Source organism: Rhea americana, unplaced genomic scaffold (assembly GCF_003343005.1).
Source record: "Rhea americana isolate MKP2758 unplaced genomic scaffold, rheAme1 scaffold_9, whole genome shotgun sequence".
Taxonomy (NCBI): domain Eukaryota; kingdom Metazoa; phylum Chordata; class Aves; order Rheiformes; family Rheidae; genus Rhea; species Rhea americana.
This window is the reverse complement of record NW_028187088.1, coordinates 10281103-10300947: the sequence shown is the minus strand read 5'-3', so window position 1 is coordinate 10300947 and position 19845 is coordinate 10281103. Positions and strand designations below refer to the sequence as shown.

The 19845-nt window shown below is 38.9% G+C and overlaps 1 protein-coding gene across 1 annotated transcript in view; it reads left to right on the top strand.

The window, feature by feature from the left end:
• The window catches only part of DGKI (diacylglycerol kinase iota), a 177371-nt gene that overhangs the window by 53701 nt on the left and 103825 nt on the right, over nucleotides 1-19845 (top strand). Inside the window, exons 5-11 of the mRNA XM_085324112.1 lie at nucleotides 1390-1446; nucleotides 2873-2938; nucleotides 8607-8678; nucleotides 9191-9307; nucleotides 15563-15658; nucleotides 15959-16033; nucleotides 17786-17881. Coding sequence (XP_085180238.1) covers nucleotides 1390-1446; nucleotides 2873-2938; nucleotides 8607-8678; nucleotides 9191-9307; nucleotides 15563-15658; nucleotides 15959-16033; nucleotides 17786-17881 — 579 coding nt within the window. The remainder of the gene's footprint in view (nucleotides 1-1389; nucleotides 1447-2872; nucleotides 2939-8606; nucleotides 8679-9190; nucleotides 9308-15562; nucleotides 15659-15958; nucleotides 16034-17785; nucleotides 17882-19845) is intronic.

Here is a 19845-nt window from a genome sequence, read left to right as displayed (position 1 = left end):
CATTGCCCAAACAGCCAATGATGTCCCCAGCAAATGAACGCTTAGGTAAAACCTACTCTGAGCTTCTTTAYGCATAAAATTTACCTTTTGATAGAAGGCTGTTATAAAAGTCTGCATGACTCTTAAATTTGGCTTAAACCACATGGAGTTTAAAAGTGATGCATAGGCCTCCCACTTGACCCTCGGCCCAAGGGTAAATTTTTACGTAAAATAACCAAAAGCTGGGGGTCTTTTCAACCTGCCAGGACTCAGCAGTGAAACAATGAATTGCAACTCCAGATGAAGAGCAAAGGAGGAAGACTAACAGTGCTGTGGATTTCACTTCTTTTTAATTAACAAATATTTTTCACTCATCTTTTTTTTCTTTTTCTTTTTTTCTCCTTTGCACTATTATTTCTAAAGTCATATGAATGAGGGAAGATTATATTTATATGGGAAGGAGATGAGTTATGTTTAACCCATCTCCTTCCCATATACCTTTCTACCTTCATAATAAAGGCATGGCTGTGCAGTATCCCTAAGTGTTTCATTCTTTGAAGGCTAGTCAAAAGAAAAAACCCTTAAGCTTGAATCCATTTTGTTTATTACATTCTTGTTTTACTTCCCTTTGATTCTTTTCTTGGATTCCCATTTTCCTTTTTTTTTCTTTTTCTTTTTTCCTTCTCTCTTCATTCCCTTTCCTCTCACTTGTGTGTTTTCTTTCCCTGAAAGCCATTGTGTCTTTTCTCATCAGACTCCCTCATTACTTATTCTGTGCTTCTTTTTCTTAGTTTCTTAAAGATGTTTTCTGTTTATGGAAGCTCTTGTCCTATTTCTGCCTCTCCTTTCCCCTCTGAGGGAGTGTTCTCTSTCTCCCATCACTGCCTGAGGCTGTACAGTACTACGCTGCTCAAATGGTACGGAGTGTGAGGAGTGTGTAAAAGAAGAACAGTCTAAGCAAAGGGTAGARACTTAGGGTAACTTGCACAGTTCTTGATGTCAGTGAAGATGCTTTCTCCACAGATTTCATATATGAGGCCCTAAAGATAAGATGTACAAAAGKGTCTTGTGGAGTTAGATTTCCAACTCCCATTGACTTTTGAGACTTACACTTAAGTCTGTTTTGGTTGCAAATTACCTTTTCCATAAAAAAGTATGGCTGCTAGGCCAGGGAAAAAGAGGTTAAGCAGGTGAACTGAGCAGGCAACCGTAGCATTAGTGAAGATGAGAGCTATGTAAAAATGTAGCAAGAAGTAGTAGTATGACATATGAAGAGAGCCAGGTAAGTTACTTTGTTTAGTTACTGAAGCCAGTGTTTGAATAGGTATTTTTAGTCCAGTGTAGACCTGTAGTTGGAGTAAATTTTCTCTTGGCTCGTTTTCAACTTTAACTACTTTATTTTAATGACAGATTAATTTCCGCTGCAAACCGACTTTCCGAGAAGGGGGCTCCAGATCTCCAAGAGAAGTAAGTAACACACAAGTGACAATTGCTTTTCCTTTGACATTTGTGCTGACTCACCTGTGTGGAGTTGTAACAGGGCTTTTAGATTCAGAGGAGCTGTAGACAGAGATCTGACTTCCTGTGGGACATGTTCTCCTCTCCRGAATGAACATAACATGAATTCTATCTGAAGCACTGTATTACTTACACTAATAGGAATCATTTCTTCTTTCTGCTGTCTCTTTTCCATTCATTCAGCCATTCTGTCTTTTCCCCCCCTTTTTTAATATAATTTATTTCTTTTTTTCCTGACCTTTGAACTAGTATTTTTTATTTTCTCTGCTCTTAGCCTCTCGCCTCAGTTTTTCTAGAAACAGCTTTAGTCTGATAGTCTACAAAAATAAAACATTCCAAAAACTTCTGTTTTGCTTCCAGCTACCATATGAATTCAACCCCTTTTATTGTGCTGGGTGTTTATTTTTTATTTACATGAGTAAGACAGATATATAGTTAAAGTCAAGGTCTCCAAAGAAAGGCATCCCAGCCAAAGAATATAACTGTTGAAACTTATTTAGAGTTTTTTGTTGGTTTTTAATTAAGAAAAAAGGAAGGGTCTGTCTCCTATGACTGAGAAACCCCCTTGACAAGAGTAAGCATGGTATGGGAGAAGTCTTTCAGGTGACTGCCATTGTCTTACCTTTTTGTTTTTGGGGGTCAGGGGGAAGAATAACTAGGGAAATTCACAGAGTGTCCTCCCCCCCCCCCGCCATTTCTGCAACAGGGTCACAGCTTGTTGCTAGCAAGTAGTTTAGGTCCCTGCTACATAGGGTCTGCTGTGCTGACTAGAATAACAGCGGGGTGCAGGAGAGACTCATGTTATCCTCCTTGCCTGCACAGAAGCAGGGGCAGCAGTCCTTGCACACCCTCCTGCTTTTCTCCCATCTCCTGTTGCTGTCCAATAGCCCCAGCAGAGAGAAGAAAGATGCTTCTTCCTCCCCTCTTTCCCTTCCCCTGCATAACCTGGCACACATAACCTGTTTGTTTTTACTTTATGAGGCTATACCCCCAGGTAGGGTAGAACTGATCCATACATTGTGGATGAACGCGGTGGCCTTTAGATAATTCTGTGGTCTTTTAGATGATTGTTATCTCTATATGATGTAATTTACTCTCTTCTTTTTGTAGAAGGGTATTGAAAGAGTAGTTCGGCCACGTTGTGACAAGGATAAAGAACATTAGTGTGCCCTTATTCCTCCTGCAGTTTTGATTGGGTCTGGGGTTTCCCATGGGGCAGTTACTGCAGTTTGCTCCAGAAATGATTGCATTGGCAATCACGCATGATTGAAGCGCCCCTTCCTTCTACACCTGTAAACCAATTTCACACAGATGGTACCTCTGAGTACATATTGCTGTCACTTTCTATAGCATTGTCCTTGTCCTTTCTTTGTAGAACTTTGTCCGACATCACTGGGTGCACAGGCGGAGGCAGGAGGGGAAATGTAAGCAGTGTGGAAAGGTAAGAAAGAATTCCTTCACATCACAACCATGACACTTGGCACATTTCACTTATGCACTTATACAGCGTAGCTAGTAGCTCCTTCCAGCCATTGAATTATTCCATTCTAACACTTGGCCTCTCTTAAGCAGAAAATGACAAGCCTAATATATGAAGGACTGCAACCCTGGTTTGCATATGGGAAGAGGAAAGGCCATGGCATCAGTGCAGGAATAAGCACATCATATGTCTTGGGACAAGACACTGCACTGACTGATGAAAATGAGGAGGAGGAAGGCTGTTGCGTCCTTTGGCTTTTCGATTAAGGTTTTTATTCTCAGCATAGTAACAAAGCCTGTGTCTTGTCTCCATACCATGGAACTTTTAGTCAGAATCAGGAAACCGGATTTGTATYCATCTGACTCTGGATACTGATGCAGCTCACCAGCTGTGGCAAGGCATGATGCAATAAGGTGTGACGGTCTTTTACGGCAAATGGCATGCAAACAATGCAAAGAGGCACTTACCATGTAGTATTCTTAACATACGACACTAGAGTGATATTTCCTCCTTCCTCTGCCCCTTTGAACTGAATCACTCCTAAGAGTATGAGGAATTCACTTTGCAAGGGTACTGCTTAGTGCCTATTGCATCCGTACCTGTGCTTGGTACATTCATGTTCCCAACATGACCAGTCTGTCCTAAAATTCATATTAGCCTTAGCTCCATCAAGGCTGACATTAGTGAGAGTTCGGGGGGAATCACAATTTTCCTCTCAGATAAGAAATGTTCTGCCAAGACTAACATGGACATATTGTAGTAGAATCTTTTTGCCAAGAAACAGAAAGGATTAGGGAAAATGATAACAAGAAAAAGAATCCCATTACATTTTAATGGCAAAGAAGTCTKTTATTATAGCCAAATACTAAGCTCTCTTGTGCTCTGGTCTTAAATTTCYTATGCCTCTGACTGAACAGAGGCATAACCTCTTTTATCATGCAAGAAAAAGGRGACTGCCATTGAAATGGAATGGCAGTAAAATTAAAGCAATAAAAGAAAGCTTTATTTGTGAAATACCTAATGAATCTACAGACCTCATTGTCCTATAAGGTTATTAGTCCTGTCCCATGGCTGGAACTGGGTAGCTAAATATATTTAATGGTCATTAATAATAGTTTGAGTGAAGCAAGCAGAGGTGAAGAGAAGGATATTTGCATCTTGTACTTCAAGTCATAARCTTGTGGAAAGGAATTAATGCTCCCCAATATCTTTAGTTTGGCATTGTGGTTTTATATGTTGTCTGCCTTCTGCAGTATTGTTAACCCTTTCTGAGGGAGCCAGAGAAGAGAGGTTAAATCTATGTTATTGTTTTACTTCAGATGAGGATTGTATTTTGGAAGGAATTTTCTGCTTATCACCACATACTGTGGTTTACACATGGAGCTTTCTTTGAGCACAAGAACTGAATTCCTTTTGGATTAAACTTAATTAAAATTGCTCTCATAATGCCCTGCAACCACTAAAGGCCTTCAGTCCACAGGACCAGGCCAAAGCTAGTCCAGAGTGAAATCATCTGAAAATACTGGTGTATAGTTTCCTCAGTATCAATAGGACCTATGTTTATACTGTTCCACACTACTTGCTAGTATGGATTTAGCTTATACAGTCTCATTTAGGCTACAAAGTACCATCAAGCGCAGTATTCAACAAGGGCTTGCAACAGATAATTATGGAAAAAGCGTAAGATGGGGCAGGTGTTTAGCAATGCATCCCCAGAATATTTTCTTGCCTCTAACAATCTGCAGCTCATGAATTTCCAGGAATGATACCTCTGTATTTCAGCCCCTGATAACTTTATCTCCTATGATATTATCTAGTTCCTCCTTGAGTTACTGTAAACTTGAAGCATCCATGACATCCTGTAGCAAGGAATTTCTGGGCTTAACTGCATGTAGTGTTAAGAACCACACTTTCTTTGTTTCAAAAATGCCACTTACTGGTTTTGTTTTGTGCTCCACAGCTCTTGTGTTGGAAAAGATTGTGAATAATTGCTCTCAAGTCACATTCTTTACAATATTCATGATATTTTAAGACCTCCCTTGTATCTTCTCTCATTTGTTTCTCTTGCAGACTGAAGAAACCCCKTTTGGTAGCTGTTAGCTGTTATTAGCTGTTCTTTACTTGGATCATTGGAGAAATCAGGAGGTTTTATTCTCTGAATTATACACGATAAGAATGTTCAGATAGGGTCGGTCTCGAAGTCCATGTGGTCCAGTACCCAGTCCACTGGGTGGATGGCATGCAATAATGGAAGCCTCAGGATGAATATGGAATGGTCCTTTCTTCTGATAATTCCAGTTACCAGCTAGCAGTGGTTTGGGGATTTTCTGAGATAGAGGCTGCATCTGGACCATCATGCTAAACAGTCATTTTGTTTCTTTTCACTTTTTATAGTGTCCAAAGCAGTGTATCCACCATAGCTATAGTGTGCAGCCACAGTATAAATCTCTTTTCATAATTGCTGCTTTTAAAGGCCTGTGGATTGATGTAGGGCTGTATGTTTTCTCTGCATATAGTGATAAATTCAAATTTCTAGTAGAAAGGCAATTCCCTTTCTCAGATATTTTAGCAGAGATCACCATCCAAGTGTTTCTGTTGCTGTCAGTACTAGAGTTGTAAAAACCTAGCTCTCATACAGTAATGATGAAGACCTCTGAGAGCCATAGAAATGAGATAAGTATCTTAGGAAAAAATGTGCAATAATAAATCGTTACTCCCCCTAACGCTGATCTGAAAGTGTTCTTAATGATAAATAGGTCTGGGGAAGTAAGCAAGACTCACTGGAGCTAGATATCTGTATGTGCTGTGTTTGTGTGCATGTGTGCCTATATTGATGGGAACTTTGATTCTAATCTCCAATGCAGCCTGGAGATTCAGGTTCTCTTTTCCTCCAAATATATTTCCTCTAGTATGCMCAACAGTTTGCTTTCACAGGAGCAGCTCACAGCATGAAATTTCATGTATTGCACAGGAATCAGGTTCCAGTGCATCAGGGCTAATCAGATACTGTTTGGCTGATATTCTCACAAAGGTGGAATGAACTTTCCATCCCCAAATTTCTGAATTTGTGCATAAGGCATGACATAGGAACAAGATAAGAAAGCTGCATTTTTGTTTTCTTTCTCACTGAGGGAAGACCTCAGATTGAAGAGATGCTTTCTATTGGAATGTGGGTGGCTCACAACCTCATGGTTGTCATTTTATTTCATCAGTTCCTTTATTAATAAAGCCAGGTTGCAAATAATTACTAATTTATCTCAAACACATATCCTTAGGAGGAATTAGCTCACATTTGCAAAGCAATTTGAGGAAGAAAAGTGATGTTTTATTGCTACTTATCATTAATATATCTTTATTGCTGTTTCATTTTCTMTAATGACTCCCTAAAAGCCAAATGACTTACTGAATAAATGAAAAACGGTCCATCCAGAACCAGACAAGCTGCTCAGTCCATATGCTTAAAATACACAACTGGCAGGCCATGGAATTAATGTACTGGATTCTAGGTTTTATTAGCTGAAGTTCTGGGAGAGGGATTTCTCCCCTGCTTGTTAAACCTGAACAAAAAAAATTCATGAGGTGTTCATGAGGGAGTGAAATAATTTTCTTTTTAAAATTTTGGGACAAGAGGGGTTTAGCTCAGGTGGTTAGAGCATAGTGCTGCTAATGCCAAGATTGCAGGTTCAATCCCTGTATGGGCTGCGCTGAGGGTTGGACTAGATGATCTCCAGAGGTCCCTTCCAACGTTACCATTCTATGGTTCTATGATTTATGAGAAACATTAAGAARTGCTAATCTAAATGAATGAGAATAAAGAGATCTGTCCCACATAARACCTCTGTTCCAACACTTGTATCATACCTGCTGTCATGCTTTTTGTTCTTGTGCCAGTGCTGGATGGCACACTAGATCAGCCCAGTCAGAAGCAGCTGGCCAGATTGTCTTCGTGAAGCCATTTAGCTATGCTTCATTACTGAATCTCAATAAGCCAAGTCACTATCATTGTGAAAAATGTACCCTTGGAGTTTATCTGAATGCAAAATTTGAGAGATTATGGGGCAAATTAACAAATCAAGGTAGCACAAGCTAAAATTGTATAGACTAGTCCTAAACTGGTGGTGTGGTATGATGTATCTGACAGGCTAGTTCAAACATGAACTGGRAAAGCCTGTTACTGAACAAATAGCTACATGTACTTCTGCATGGTGGGCAGACAGGGAGAGACTTCTTCTCTTCAGTGCCTTGACAGGGCTGCTCTCTGCCACTGCTTATGAACAGTTCAGTTCCCCACTTGACAAGACCAGTCTATCTCTGGATGGATTTTTAGTTGTTAGTTTAGTTCTCTTTCTTCTTGGTGCTCTTGACATTCTCATTGCATTGAGCACCAATGGACTCGTCTGTCTGCCCATTTCCTGTCTTTTCCACAGCAGCTAGGATAAGAGGGACCTTGATTATGGAAGCAGCAAGGCAGTGTTCCCATAGCTGTTACTAAATCAGATTATCATAACCCTTCACACTGGATCTTGGGCATTGAACAACAGGTAGGAGATTTAAGTAAAACTCAGCATGTCAAAAAGAAAACGGACTTGCAACTTCATGACCTGGTAGAGAGCCTTCCAGTTAGGAAGAAAACTTTTGTGCTGTAAGGGCTCCTTAATGTAGTAGAGAGAGGCTTGATAAAAGCCTATAATTAAAGGATCCAGATAACTACAAGTTTGAAATAAATCAAATCTTAGCAGTGAAGGTGACTAAAACAGGCTGTCCAGTGGGGTACTGGACTTTCTATCTCTGCAGCTATCAATCCAGATCATTCCTTTTCTGGATAAAATAAGCTTTAACTGAACACAAACTTTTAGATTATAACTCCAGTTGCCATTTGYTACCTGTGCTATGTGCAAGAAAATTATATGTGAACCAATGATCTTTTCTAGCCTTATGACTTAAAGCCAAGTGATATGTCTGCTGAAATTACTTTATACAAGGTGAAACTCCTCTGTGAGAGAATAAAATCTCATACTTGCTCATAGTGGTATTTTTTTTTCCTTTAAAACTATAAAAAATATTTTATTTCATTCCTGTTGGTTTGAATCATGGCATCTTGTTTTTGGAACTGACTAAAAAGATTTTGATCTGAGTCAGCTCAATAAAACACTAAACTTAATTTCCCTACTGGAACATTTCCACATGTAATTGTAGTTGATTGCACTCTGTTGTATTAAAAAAAAAATCAAATTCTTGTTTGTATTTAGGGAAAAAGATGGCAATAAGAAAACACTTTGTTCAGTAGAAAATCTGCATCTTAGTCAKATAGGTAGAAATCCATTAAAACAGTCATTCCCTCTCTGTTTTTTCTTCTATTTCCTTCTTAGCTACAAAAATAAAGAAAAAACAGAAACAATTTTGGAATTATATTTAAAATGTGTGTGTGAAGATGTCCCAATTGAAGAGTCTTCACTATGAGTCCTGTCAATATTTTATTCAGGCTTGGTGTCTAAGAACTTTGAGACTGAAGCAATGTGTGTGACCACCTTGAATTGGTTTAGCCTAGCATARTGACTTAGCAAGTGTTACAGGTGCCAAGTTTCTGTATTCAGGAGGAACTTAATCCTTTTTCTCTTGCTTATTCCAGGGCTTTCAGCAGAAATTTTCCTTCCATAGTAAAGAGATTGTGGCCATCAGTTGTTCCTGGTGCAAGCAGGCGGTAAGTARACCATACTCAGGGAGAGCAGTGGCAGCTTCTTTGAGTGGCCCCACTGCAAGCAATTTCACTTGTCCGGGCTCTCAGGGTTCCCCTTCTCAGGGATTCAGCCTCAGTTTTTTTCCCTTCTGTTCCTTTCATTCAAAGACAGTCTACAGTTTCTCCTGCCTGACACATGACTCTTTCTAGGAAAAAGAGTCTTGCTGCACAATACTGCTGTTAACTGCCTCCCATTAATGTCCTGTTGCTGTCAGCTGCAGGAGTCAATGGGCTCTTACTACATACAGCTATGTTGGCCTGGATTGTGGTTCAATGTGTGTTTAACTAGGAATAGGGTTTTTTTGGTAGAAAACATGGCTAGGAAAACTAAAAACTCCCATGGTCTGGAGGACTTGGAAAGATGGTGAAGTTTGGAACATCGCTTCATTTTTTGCACTTTTCATTTTCYTCCTACCTCTCCATGCTTCCCCTTCATCTTTCTTGTCTTCCTTATTGGCTCTACTCTTCTCTTCCAGTTTCATAACAAAGTCACCTGTTTCATGCTACATCAGATTGAGGAGCCATGTTCCCTGGGGGCTCACGCTGCTGTCATTGTGCCTCCCACCTGGATCATTAAGGTGAAGAAACCTCAGGTAACTGCATGCTGATGTCTGTTTCTGAAGCTGTATGGCTGYGCAGGGCCAGCCTGGCTTCGGCTCTCAGTACTCCTCCACCAAGGCATGCTTGTTCAACCCTGTCTATATCCCTGAAACACAGCATACATTCATGGTGACTATGAACCTGTATCTTCCTGCCCTTCCATCCAGCCTTGAGTAGGTTTCCTTCGTTTCCCTGTTTGGGACAATTAACAACAAATAAGATTTTTGTTCTGAGCAGTCCAGGTCAGGTTTGTTCCTCTTACTGTGATTTCAGCTATAGCATACTGCAAGAAATCCTGTGTTGTAGGCAGTCAAGCATGTTTCATTAAATAGAGCTGAGCAAATACAGGGAAAAACTGTCCACATACATTCACTTGAATCGTAGTAAGAATTGGCTGTGGCTGGACTGGCATCCATCTGAATTTGTCATCAATGGACATTTAAACATCGTGTTTTATTCACGTCAGTGCTTGCTGAATTCCAGCAGTAATCTCACATGCTCATTTAGTTGCAGATAATGAGGATTAGACTCTAAGGTTTTATAATGAATGTGATGCATTTTTAAGAGGATAACACACTGATCAATGCAATAGGGAGAGAAGGTATCCAGAAGAGAGCTGGCCAAAATACACAAGGGGATTCTCATCATTCTTTAAAAGGCAGTTTTCACTCCAGGCTGAACTGAAACAGACAGCCAAGCATACATTGAACATACCAGAAAACCAGAAATGCTGGTAAAAGCTGTATTTCAGAAGCACTGAAACAATGTTTTTTCTGAAACAAATTGTCTTGGGCATTGAAACTTCCCACTCACATATTCTTGTCATTTYCTGCCATTGACAGAAATTCTAGTTCTATCAAGCAGTGATGTGCAGTTGTTATGTTAGCGCTTCAGTCCCTGGGAAATGACCCAGGCTTTCTGGCTATGTGTGATGGCTGGCAGCAAGAAGCTGAGAAACTCAGGTTGCAGACAAAGCACTAAGAGACACAGAGACGTCCTCCATGAAACTGGAAAAATATCCAAGTTAGGATGCTGGTCATTCTTTAGTACCAATCTGGGGTTTTAACTGTCAGATTTTTACAGATTTTTGCGCAGACAGTATTTCTGACAAGCTTAGCATTAAGGAAAAGCAAAAAGAGGAAAAAACAAAGTATAGTGGAGAAAAAAAGTATAGTGTAAAAATCAGCCAAAGAGACTGTTATTTCTTCTTTAAATCAAGAATCTCTGATAAGTTATCTCTGTAGCTTTTGTATATTTTTCCACACTCCTCCTCTTCTGTTTGTTACACTGCAGTGTCCTGCAGAGGAATCTTTTTCTTCTTTCATTTAAGAATCTGAAGGGTCATCAGAGGGACTTACTCTCCTTAGCTAATTTTGAGCACCTATTTGCCACAAAAACGAGGCTTATTCTTTGCYTGTGTCCTTAAAGAGACCATATGGCCTGTTACTCTTTTGGGTCTTTCAGGCACCAGGCTCCGTGGCAGTGTGCCTGGAAGCTCTGCTTTGGCCATTAGCCACAGAAATTGTGMTTTCAAGGGTCCGTGATCTGGAGGTGGATCCATGAGGTAGAATTAGAGCAGAATTAGAGCACATTGGAGCAGACTCACTAACTGTTGCAGTCCAACCCTGGAAATTGGGTACCCCTAGGGTCCTTGGGCTTCCTGCCTGCAACATTGACATGAAGGAGACAAGGAGACTGAAAGCACTGAGTCCCTGACTCCCAGCAGGCTGAGACCCATGCTTCAGAGGTGACCAAATATCTTTGGATTGAAGGTGTTTTGGACAAACAAAACATATGTGTAACATATATATGTGTGTGTAATATATTACACATGTGTAACGAATCACAGGAAATTCAAACCACTTTGAAGTGTGGGGTTGAGTGTCCTTTTTTTCTATAAGACACTTTCAACTAGCTTGTGCGTGCAAAGATGATGGACATCTTGGAGCTTTAGATGGGATATGCATCATATACTTTATCTAAAGCGCTCTGTTCTAAGGAAAAATAAACCATGGCCTGTGATGCAAAGGCCAGATATATGRTTTTTACTGACTGAAACCTAACCATTTTATTTGACCTCAGATGCACTGGAGAAGGGAGAAAACTGATCTGAGAACCACCTTCCYATGGCCAGAGGTTGTACCCTCTTCCTAGATGTGATGAGAAAACTAAATTTTATTTTCCCCCGGCATGTTTCCAATTTATTTATTTTTCAACTTGCTTTAAGTCACCATTTTTTAAAAGCCTTTCATATGCTTTGTAAGCATATTTTCTTAAAAATTTTGAATTTGGTATATCATTTCTGGCTTACCAAAAACCCTCTTTGAGACTCAGCAATACGTTGCGGTCACTGCTCTTTTAATGAAAATCAGGAAAAGAATATTAAAAATACAAAATATTGTTTTTAATAACAAGAAAAAAAATAACAGTATTCATGTCTGAACTGGTTAAAACAAAGTAAGTCTTTTTGATACATTTATTTTTAAGAAAAAAGATTTACACTTCTAATTTTCTGTTGATTTGGTAGTTGGCCAAAACAGGGTGCTCTCCTAATAGTATTTTTAGAGAACTTTCGTTCATATCCATTGTTTTTTCAAATAATTTTAATTTAAAAGCCCCCCTGTTTTAGTTACCCRTAGTTCATGAAAATAAATTGCTCTCAAATAAAGGGTTAATGTTATGCTTACATATCTGTTAGCTTTGAGAGTCATGAGTGGAGAGGATGTACTTCAACCTGATTTTCCCCCCACTCCCTTCAGTCATGTGTCAAGTCCTTGAAATTTTTGGTCAGCAGCTTGCAGCAACCTTCTCTAGAGTAACTGAAGCTTTAGATAAATCAGAATGATATTTAGCACGGAGAATGAGCTTGTTTCCTTGAAACTTTTCAGTAGCAGCCAATGTAATGTTAGTTCTGGGGAATACATCTTTTTTACTGTGGGAAATACTGAAACATCTTGCAGTTTTCAGATTTTTGGCAAAAGACTACATTTCTTTTTGTTTTAAAGAAATTCATCTCCCCTCTTGCTGTTTCTGACCGGCTCTRCTTCTGTGTATTGCAACCCTCTTCRCCCAATATGCATGTTAGATGAACACTATCAAATATTTACTGCATTCAATTGACAGAATTAAAAAAAAATTGCAAATTCATATAGCAAATAAATATATGTAAACAACAATCTTTTTGTATGTTTCAMGATAAAAATAAATTTGTCTAGAAGCCTTTTTGTTATAAATTATTTCCTCAGCTCTAATTAATTACTCGCATTGGTCATAGGCAACTCTTGAATTGAATCCCCTGTTCATATGAAATTGATTTTAGTGATGCCTTCATCCTGTTTGTTCATTGTTTCTTTTAAGTGAATAAGATGACTTTTTTAGCAAGATCTTGCTGTGATTTTTAGTTTTTCTCTTTTTTTAATTTTATTTCTCTCCTTTTTGGAAAAACAAAAATGTTTTTCCATGCTTATTATGTACAGTGCGGGTCACCACCTTTCAATTGTTGGATTTGAATAAAGAGCAAGCTTCCCTTCCGATTACCAGCAACATTGTGGTAGGGAAACATTATGCTATAATTTCTTAAGGACAAATCTGTGCTGACAACCCACATTCTAAATGGGGAGCTTTTGTTTCTTGCAAGCAACTCATTACAAGACGAAGAACATTCAGAATGGTTCAAATTGCTTTGGRATAGGTGGTAGCCCTGTATATAATGATACATTTACACAAATGGAAAATTCCCAGTACCTATTTCATGTTTTTCAGACCATAAGCCACTTCTGTAATTTCTTTACTGATTTCCAGTATTTCTGTATGGTATTAGCAATGCTTTGATRCTGGGGTTCAAGTCAATTCCCTGTCCCAGGCTATAAAAGCAGGTTCCTCATGTTGACTAGTGGTTATATGTTACATGTGAGGCATGGTAGCCTGCGTGTTGCTACCACAAGCAATGAATTTACTATGCTTGTGTTGTAGGAGAAAAGTAGATAGCAGAGAGAGTCTGGCTGATATACTTAGTGATTCATCCTGTCTTCTGTTGTTTGAGAAAGCAAAGGTAGTAACTGTAAATATTCCAAGTTTCTGTTCAAAGTGAGCATATACGGTGTTTTCTACTTATCCCTCYTTGAAGAACTTCAAAAAGTGCTAGCGAGTGCACTCCTAGGCATCTTTCTTTCCRTACTTGATTGCTGATGGCAGCTAGCTTGTCTGACTGTGGTTTGTAAACAGACAGAAGATGGTCAAGATTGACCTTCCTATAGGCTATTTGTTATTTTCATCATATGGAGTCCAGCATTCTAAATGCTTTTGAAAAAGAAGGCAGAAATGTAAAGGAAAATGGTGGAAGGGATCCACTGGATCTGCACGCAACAGGTAGTCCGTGGCCCTCACACTGCACAACATCATACAAACTCTTTTCTTCATCTAGCTAAGCTTGCTTAGAACTGTAGTCACCATGCCATAATACCAAAAATCTCTCTTTGAAGATGACCAAARTGACATCCACAAAGGAGAGGTTTCTTTCTAGAGGCAAGTTAGGATTTACATATGGTACACKCTTAAAGGTATGCTTTGCTATCAAGTATTTTGCTGAATAACATCGTGTGTTTGTAAAATATTCGTCTTGTTACGTGGACAAGGTAGAACACCTCCATTTCTTCCRTTTACCATGTGAAGACTGATGATTACTCTTGGCTGTTATTCTGCATGTTTGCAAGGAAAACCTGCATATGCCTAATCGGCTTTTTTTTTGCCTTTCATTTGCTGTAGGCGTGCAGTTGCAATTACTGCAGCAAARCTTTAGGTTCTCTTAACACTATAGATGTAGGCATGCTAAAAACCATGAGATAGCATAATTTTAACAGAAATGTAGCATATTTTATTGCCTTTTTGAGTGTGAAAATGGAAAAAAAAAGTTATAATCATGAAGGAGGCCTAGACTAGAACTGTTTCTCTAATATAGTTGTATGCCTCCTCCCATATCCACCCATAGGCAAGGAAGGAGCTAAGTTGTAATTGATTTTTAAAGACAACTACATTTAAATAATTTAAAACTATTTTTTAATTTAGATTCAAAACTATTTTTTAATTTAGGATTTTACTGAACTACCTTTGCTCTTTCCTTAATAAGAAGGGACTTCGTTCCACTTCAGGAACAGTGGAGTCCTTGTCGTTAACCATGCTTTCAAGATTACTCTTTTATGTATCAAAATAGGGGAGAGTAAGAGTCATTGTCTTCAGTATTTTTAGTAAGCATTAAGGTATGAATATGTCATGGTCCACAAGCAAAGCTGAGAGGTGACAAAAAGACTGGCAAACTGCTCTACAACAGGCTTTTCTTGGTTGGGGCAAAAAAAGAGGACAATGTTTTTAGGCATTTCAGTTAGATGCCTGCCAGGCTGTAAGCTTTTTACATTTCTAAGAAGTTAGGGAAAATAATAAATTCTGWATCTGGTGTGTCATACTGATTTTCTGAAATTCTGGAAATGATTGTTATGGATTAAGTAGAGAATTTAGTACATGTTCTTGTTAATGTGGTTTTGGTGCTGTTTAATGAGCTGGATTAAATAAGAACAGTTGCCACTGATTAATACTTCCACTTWTATACTTGCTGAGCTCTGGTCATTGGATGATATGAGTGGATCTTGCTTCCTTCTTGAAGCCTGAAAAGTTCTATAAACTTTCCTCTAATTTGCTGTCTTACTGAATTTCCTGGTGGTGGCTAGACTAAGAGTTGAAATATTGAGAAAATATTTACAGTGTTTCCTATATTAAAAAATTTCAATCGTCGGGAAAGGGTTTCCTGTAAATATTTTAATTCAGTAACAGCAGTCATAAAAAAACCTCCCTTTGGTTTGTTCTTATCATATCAGAACACTGTGGTTCAGTATCACTAAGCAGCTATCACTAGTCTGCAGAATAGCCTTGATAAATTTATGACTTTCTAGATGCTGAAAAAATACAAGTAGTGTTACATTTTTTTCTGTAGATGAGTGATGTTAAAAAGAAAACAAAAAAAAACCCAGAATCCTTAAATATTAACAATTCAATGAGTTTCTTATCAGATGATTACGCTAGCTTCTTGGTAGGCTGGAAGTGACTTTGCAGTGCCAACGTCATACACCATGGTGGCCTACGTTATGTTGAGTCATAATGGTTGCCAGAGCTAAAACTTGTTGTTTTCTTTCCTTAAAAAAAAAAAAAAACATGAAAAATATCTCATTTATCATGTTTTTTATTACATCTTTATGCAGGGGGTCTCCATACCAGGAGACGAGCCTGATTGGGCAGGAGACTGGAGCCCCGAAGGGGAAATGGGCGTCTCCTACCCCTATTGGGAGGGTTGGCAGGTACAACATGTGGTGTCATGTGAGTCTATGGGAGCATCTGAATTTTTTCCCCCCTCACAGCGTGGGAAAGTTTCCAGTTCCAAAGCACCAGTCTGGTCTCCGTGTGTGGCTTTCTCCATAAACGGTGGTGTGGAAGTGTAAAGCATGCAGCGCATGTGATTTAAATTTCAAGCATGTGCCAGATACTCTTATCATCCTCCAAGTGGACGTGCATGGTAGAGCTTCATAACGATGCACTGTCTGGGCCTGTCTTTTAAATTTTGTTTTGCTTTTCATGTATTCTTTTTCCTTTTGCTGTAGAACTCATTAAAGACTTCAACCCGGCGGAAGAAGAGAACATCTTTTAAAAGAAAAGCCAGCAAAAGAGGCAATGAAGTAGGTATTAAAGAGCTTTGGAAATTGGGATCCTTTTGTTTAAATGTGTAAATCTGCATTTTAAAGTTCAATTTTTTTATTGCTATTTTTGATACATGGTTTTTTCCACTGGAAAATTCCACTTCATTGAACTTTTCATGGGAAGAGGTAAGTTTTGATAAAACTCATTCGAGAAGTTTCTTATTTGCTTGGTTGATTTTTTTTTTCAAAAAATAACATATCAGCCTTCAGAATGACCACTGGCCTCATGACGTGGCCTTTACTTGGGATGTAAAAGACACAGATTAAATGTTTCGTTTCCTTTTGGCACAGCAGAGGTATGATGCTGGGTTGTGAASTCCCTGGTGAGTGCACTCACTGCAGGAGTCCTGTCTGGTTTGAGGGTGTCTCCCTCAGGAGATCGTCTGTTGTAAAGATTTTAGAAGTTACAAGATAGATGTTGGGTGAGAGAAAACAAATAACTGGTCCTATGGTTGAGTTTACCACCTAACTGGTAGAGGACCTTGTTTAAGGTATGGGTGCAAAAGGCCCATGGTGATTTGTGACCCATCTAACAAGACTGCAACATGAGAAACAGCAGGCCACCACAGATTACAAAAAGGTGTACCAATTTAAGAGGATTACCAACCAAGGTAGAAATTGCCAGGGTGACTTGATCATAAATACCAAAGAAGGATATAAAGTTAGGAAAACTAGAACAAATGGTAAAGAGGTAAACATGGGGGCTCTTTCTTTGGAGGGGATGAGGATGGTAAAGAAGAGCTTTGGAGGAGAAAAGAGAGATAAAAGGGAATGTCAGAGGAAACAAATTATGTGACTGGGGCTGTTCGAGGCGTCTATCAAACTGCCCTTATATCTGATCAGTGCAGCTTGGAGATGGATAGTAAATCTGTTGTTACCCTGACCATATCTGCATCTGACTCACTTCTGCTGTTGGGAGAACTTGACTGCTCTCTCTACTGCAAGTAAGGAAATATTCCTAAAGTCCTAACAATTTCCAGCATGTCTGGATTTTATCCCTTTGTAAAATAGAAAAAAAATATTGAGATACCAGCCTTCTGAAGTTTGAGAGTTATGGTTGTTGCTGAAACATTAAGTGGTCTATATCTTTCAAAACACCTGCTTATATCTGCTCTTCTGTGTATTCACATGAACTTAAAGAAGCCATGGAAAYTTCTTTTCAAATTAATGAAAATCTACTGCTTGTTAGCTTCTAAATTTATTTGGTGACTTTTTAGTACTTTCTGCAAGTAGATATTCATCTCATTGACATATTTTGTAACATTTATTCAAAGGAGGGTCAGCAAGGCCAAGCATTCAGGTTAAGGGCAGATCATTTGTAACTAAGTGCTGATACATCTTGTCTGTTAGATGGAATTTGTGAATTAGTTTGTATCATTTTATTTTCTATTGGAAAATTTTTCATATAAAAATAGAAATTTATCTGACACAATAATAGGAATGGATGAATAATTGTTTTTGGAGAAAGGATATTTATGAAAAGTTTGGAAAAATAATTTTGGATCAGCATGAGGTGATTTTTTTTCCCCTCTTTATTTTCTTAGTAAATTGTCTCAGCTGGATAAATTAATCTTAGCTGAGCACCACATTAACCTGGCAGTACTATTTTCAATACCTGAGGTGGTTTTGTCAAAGCTCCACAGTGCAAACACTGATGCACATATGTTATGCCAGGGAGACTTATTCTTTGTGTAATTTTTATTAAAGTTGTTTCTTACTTCTATTCCTCAGGATAACAAGGGTCGGCCATTTGTGATAAAACCTATCTCGTCTCCACTCATGAAACCCCTACTGGTTTTTGTCAATCCAAAAAGTGGAGGGAATCAGGTAAGAACATCATTTGGATCGAGGTTACAAAGTTTTATTTTAACAACGTTTCTGCAGATGAAAATAGTTTTTGGTCAGTTATAGATACAGGGAGTTTTATGCAACTGGCCTGCAACCACTTAGAAGAGGCACTTAGTGTTGAATAGCCTTTCCACTTGAATAAATACTTGATTTTTTGAGAAGTCATCTTCTCATCTTCCAGTTCTTGAAAGAATCTAAAATGATAGTTCAGAGGTTTTTAGGAAACCTCATTTTTCCACAGAAAATGGAGATTCACAAAGAATTCTCAGGTTCTTATTTTATCCTACAAGTGATTTAATTTTACTTGGAAAACCTCTGCACATTTCTATATCATGGTTAAAAAAAATAAAACAAAAAACAAACTCTTCTGGCCTTCTACTGTAAATCTATATATACCATAAAGAACCAAGTTTCAGTGACCAACATAGTCTCAAAGGCACACTTCTTTCCTAGKGTTCTTGAATTAAAATTTGTCAAAGTGAATGTTTTCCAGATTACTTTTGATGCTTTTCACTTAACAGCTGATCTGACTGCCTTTTAATAGACAGAAACTTCTAGCTGAAAGAGAAGATTGATGTAGGATATAATAGAAGTCTAAGGGCATGGAGAGTAGCATAGCCAGTGTTCACTTCATCTCCTAGTACAAGAATAAAGGAGGATGCCAAAGGAAATTGCTAGGAGTGAGACTCAAAATAAAGAAAAAAAAGTGCTTCTTTCCACAGTGTATAACTACTCTAGGTGTGGAACTTCTTGCCATGGGATGCTGTGGATGCTATGAGTTTACATGGGTTCAAGGGGAGGATTCGGAAGAGAAGAGAAAATTCTGAAGACTGCCAAACTCCTGGAACACCCACTGTGGGCTCAGGACTTCTATGAACCAAAAATAGCTGGATGCCTTCCTAAAGGAAGCACCACATTGTTTTTCTCTCTTCTTACTCTTTTTCCTAGACACTTTTTCTCACTTCTCTGCTTAGAGGAAGCTGTCAGACAGAAGAGCCCTCCTTAAGAAGGGGAAGCTAATGAAAAAGAAACAGGGAAGAAGCAAGTGATTATAGCAACAAAGAACGAAAATGGAAGGTCAAAAGTTAATAAAACATAAAAATGGTGAAAAGGTGATGGGATGCAGAGCAGAGCATCTCCAACAGTGTATGCTTCTCCCTGAAAATGTACAAGGAGTTAGTGTGCACTGCCCACTGGTACTCTTGCCTACAGACATCACAGGACAAAGAAGTGTAGAGAGACCTAAATTCCTTCTGGATTTTTCCCCAGCAAGCTCTTCCTTGTGTGGTGAAGAGCAGCTTGGCCAGGGTCAGAAGGAAGTCCTGCAACTTGACAGGTCCTTGAAAGGGGACCTTGTAAATATACGAATAAGGGAAAACATGTAGCCAATACCTCATCAAGTTCTGGATGAGCTGGAAAAACTGCAGATAGCTACATGTCACATACAGACAGACATCTCTGTAGAAGAGGCATGACTCAATTTTAATTGCTCTGAGAACATAACTTTGCATGTTGCTCCATCAAAGATTTCCATTTTATGACCCCTAGGTTATGTCTGAAATGTATTTTTGAATTACTTTGGAGTACAGGCTGGCCCAATGGGGCTCTTAGCCATCTTCTGCTAGTAAGACATCCTGCCACTTTCTGTGTGGGCAGAATACAAAAGAAGGGAATTGAGTGTGTGGAATATAAGCCCTAGAGCTTGGGGAGGCAGAAATCATCTCTTTAGGTGGTGTGTTGGCCACATTGCACTGAGGGGGACATTGGGCAGCTGTAGCCTGGAGATTCCTTGATTTCTTCTTCACGAAATGGTAGAGGGTTATGGTTGTGCTTCATAGTGAAAGCTGATGATGGTGGAAGTCACAGCAGTGTCATGCCCTGGATGTTGGGCAGGACACTCTTCTGCATGATGGTGACTTTGTCCAGAAGCTTGTTCAGCTCTT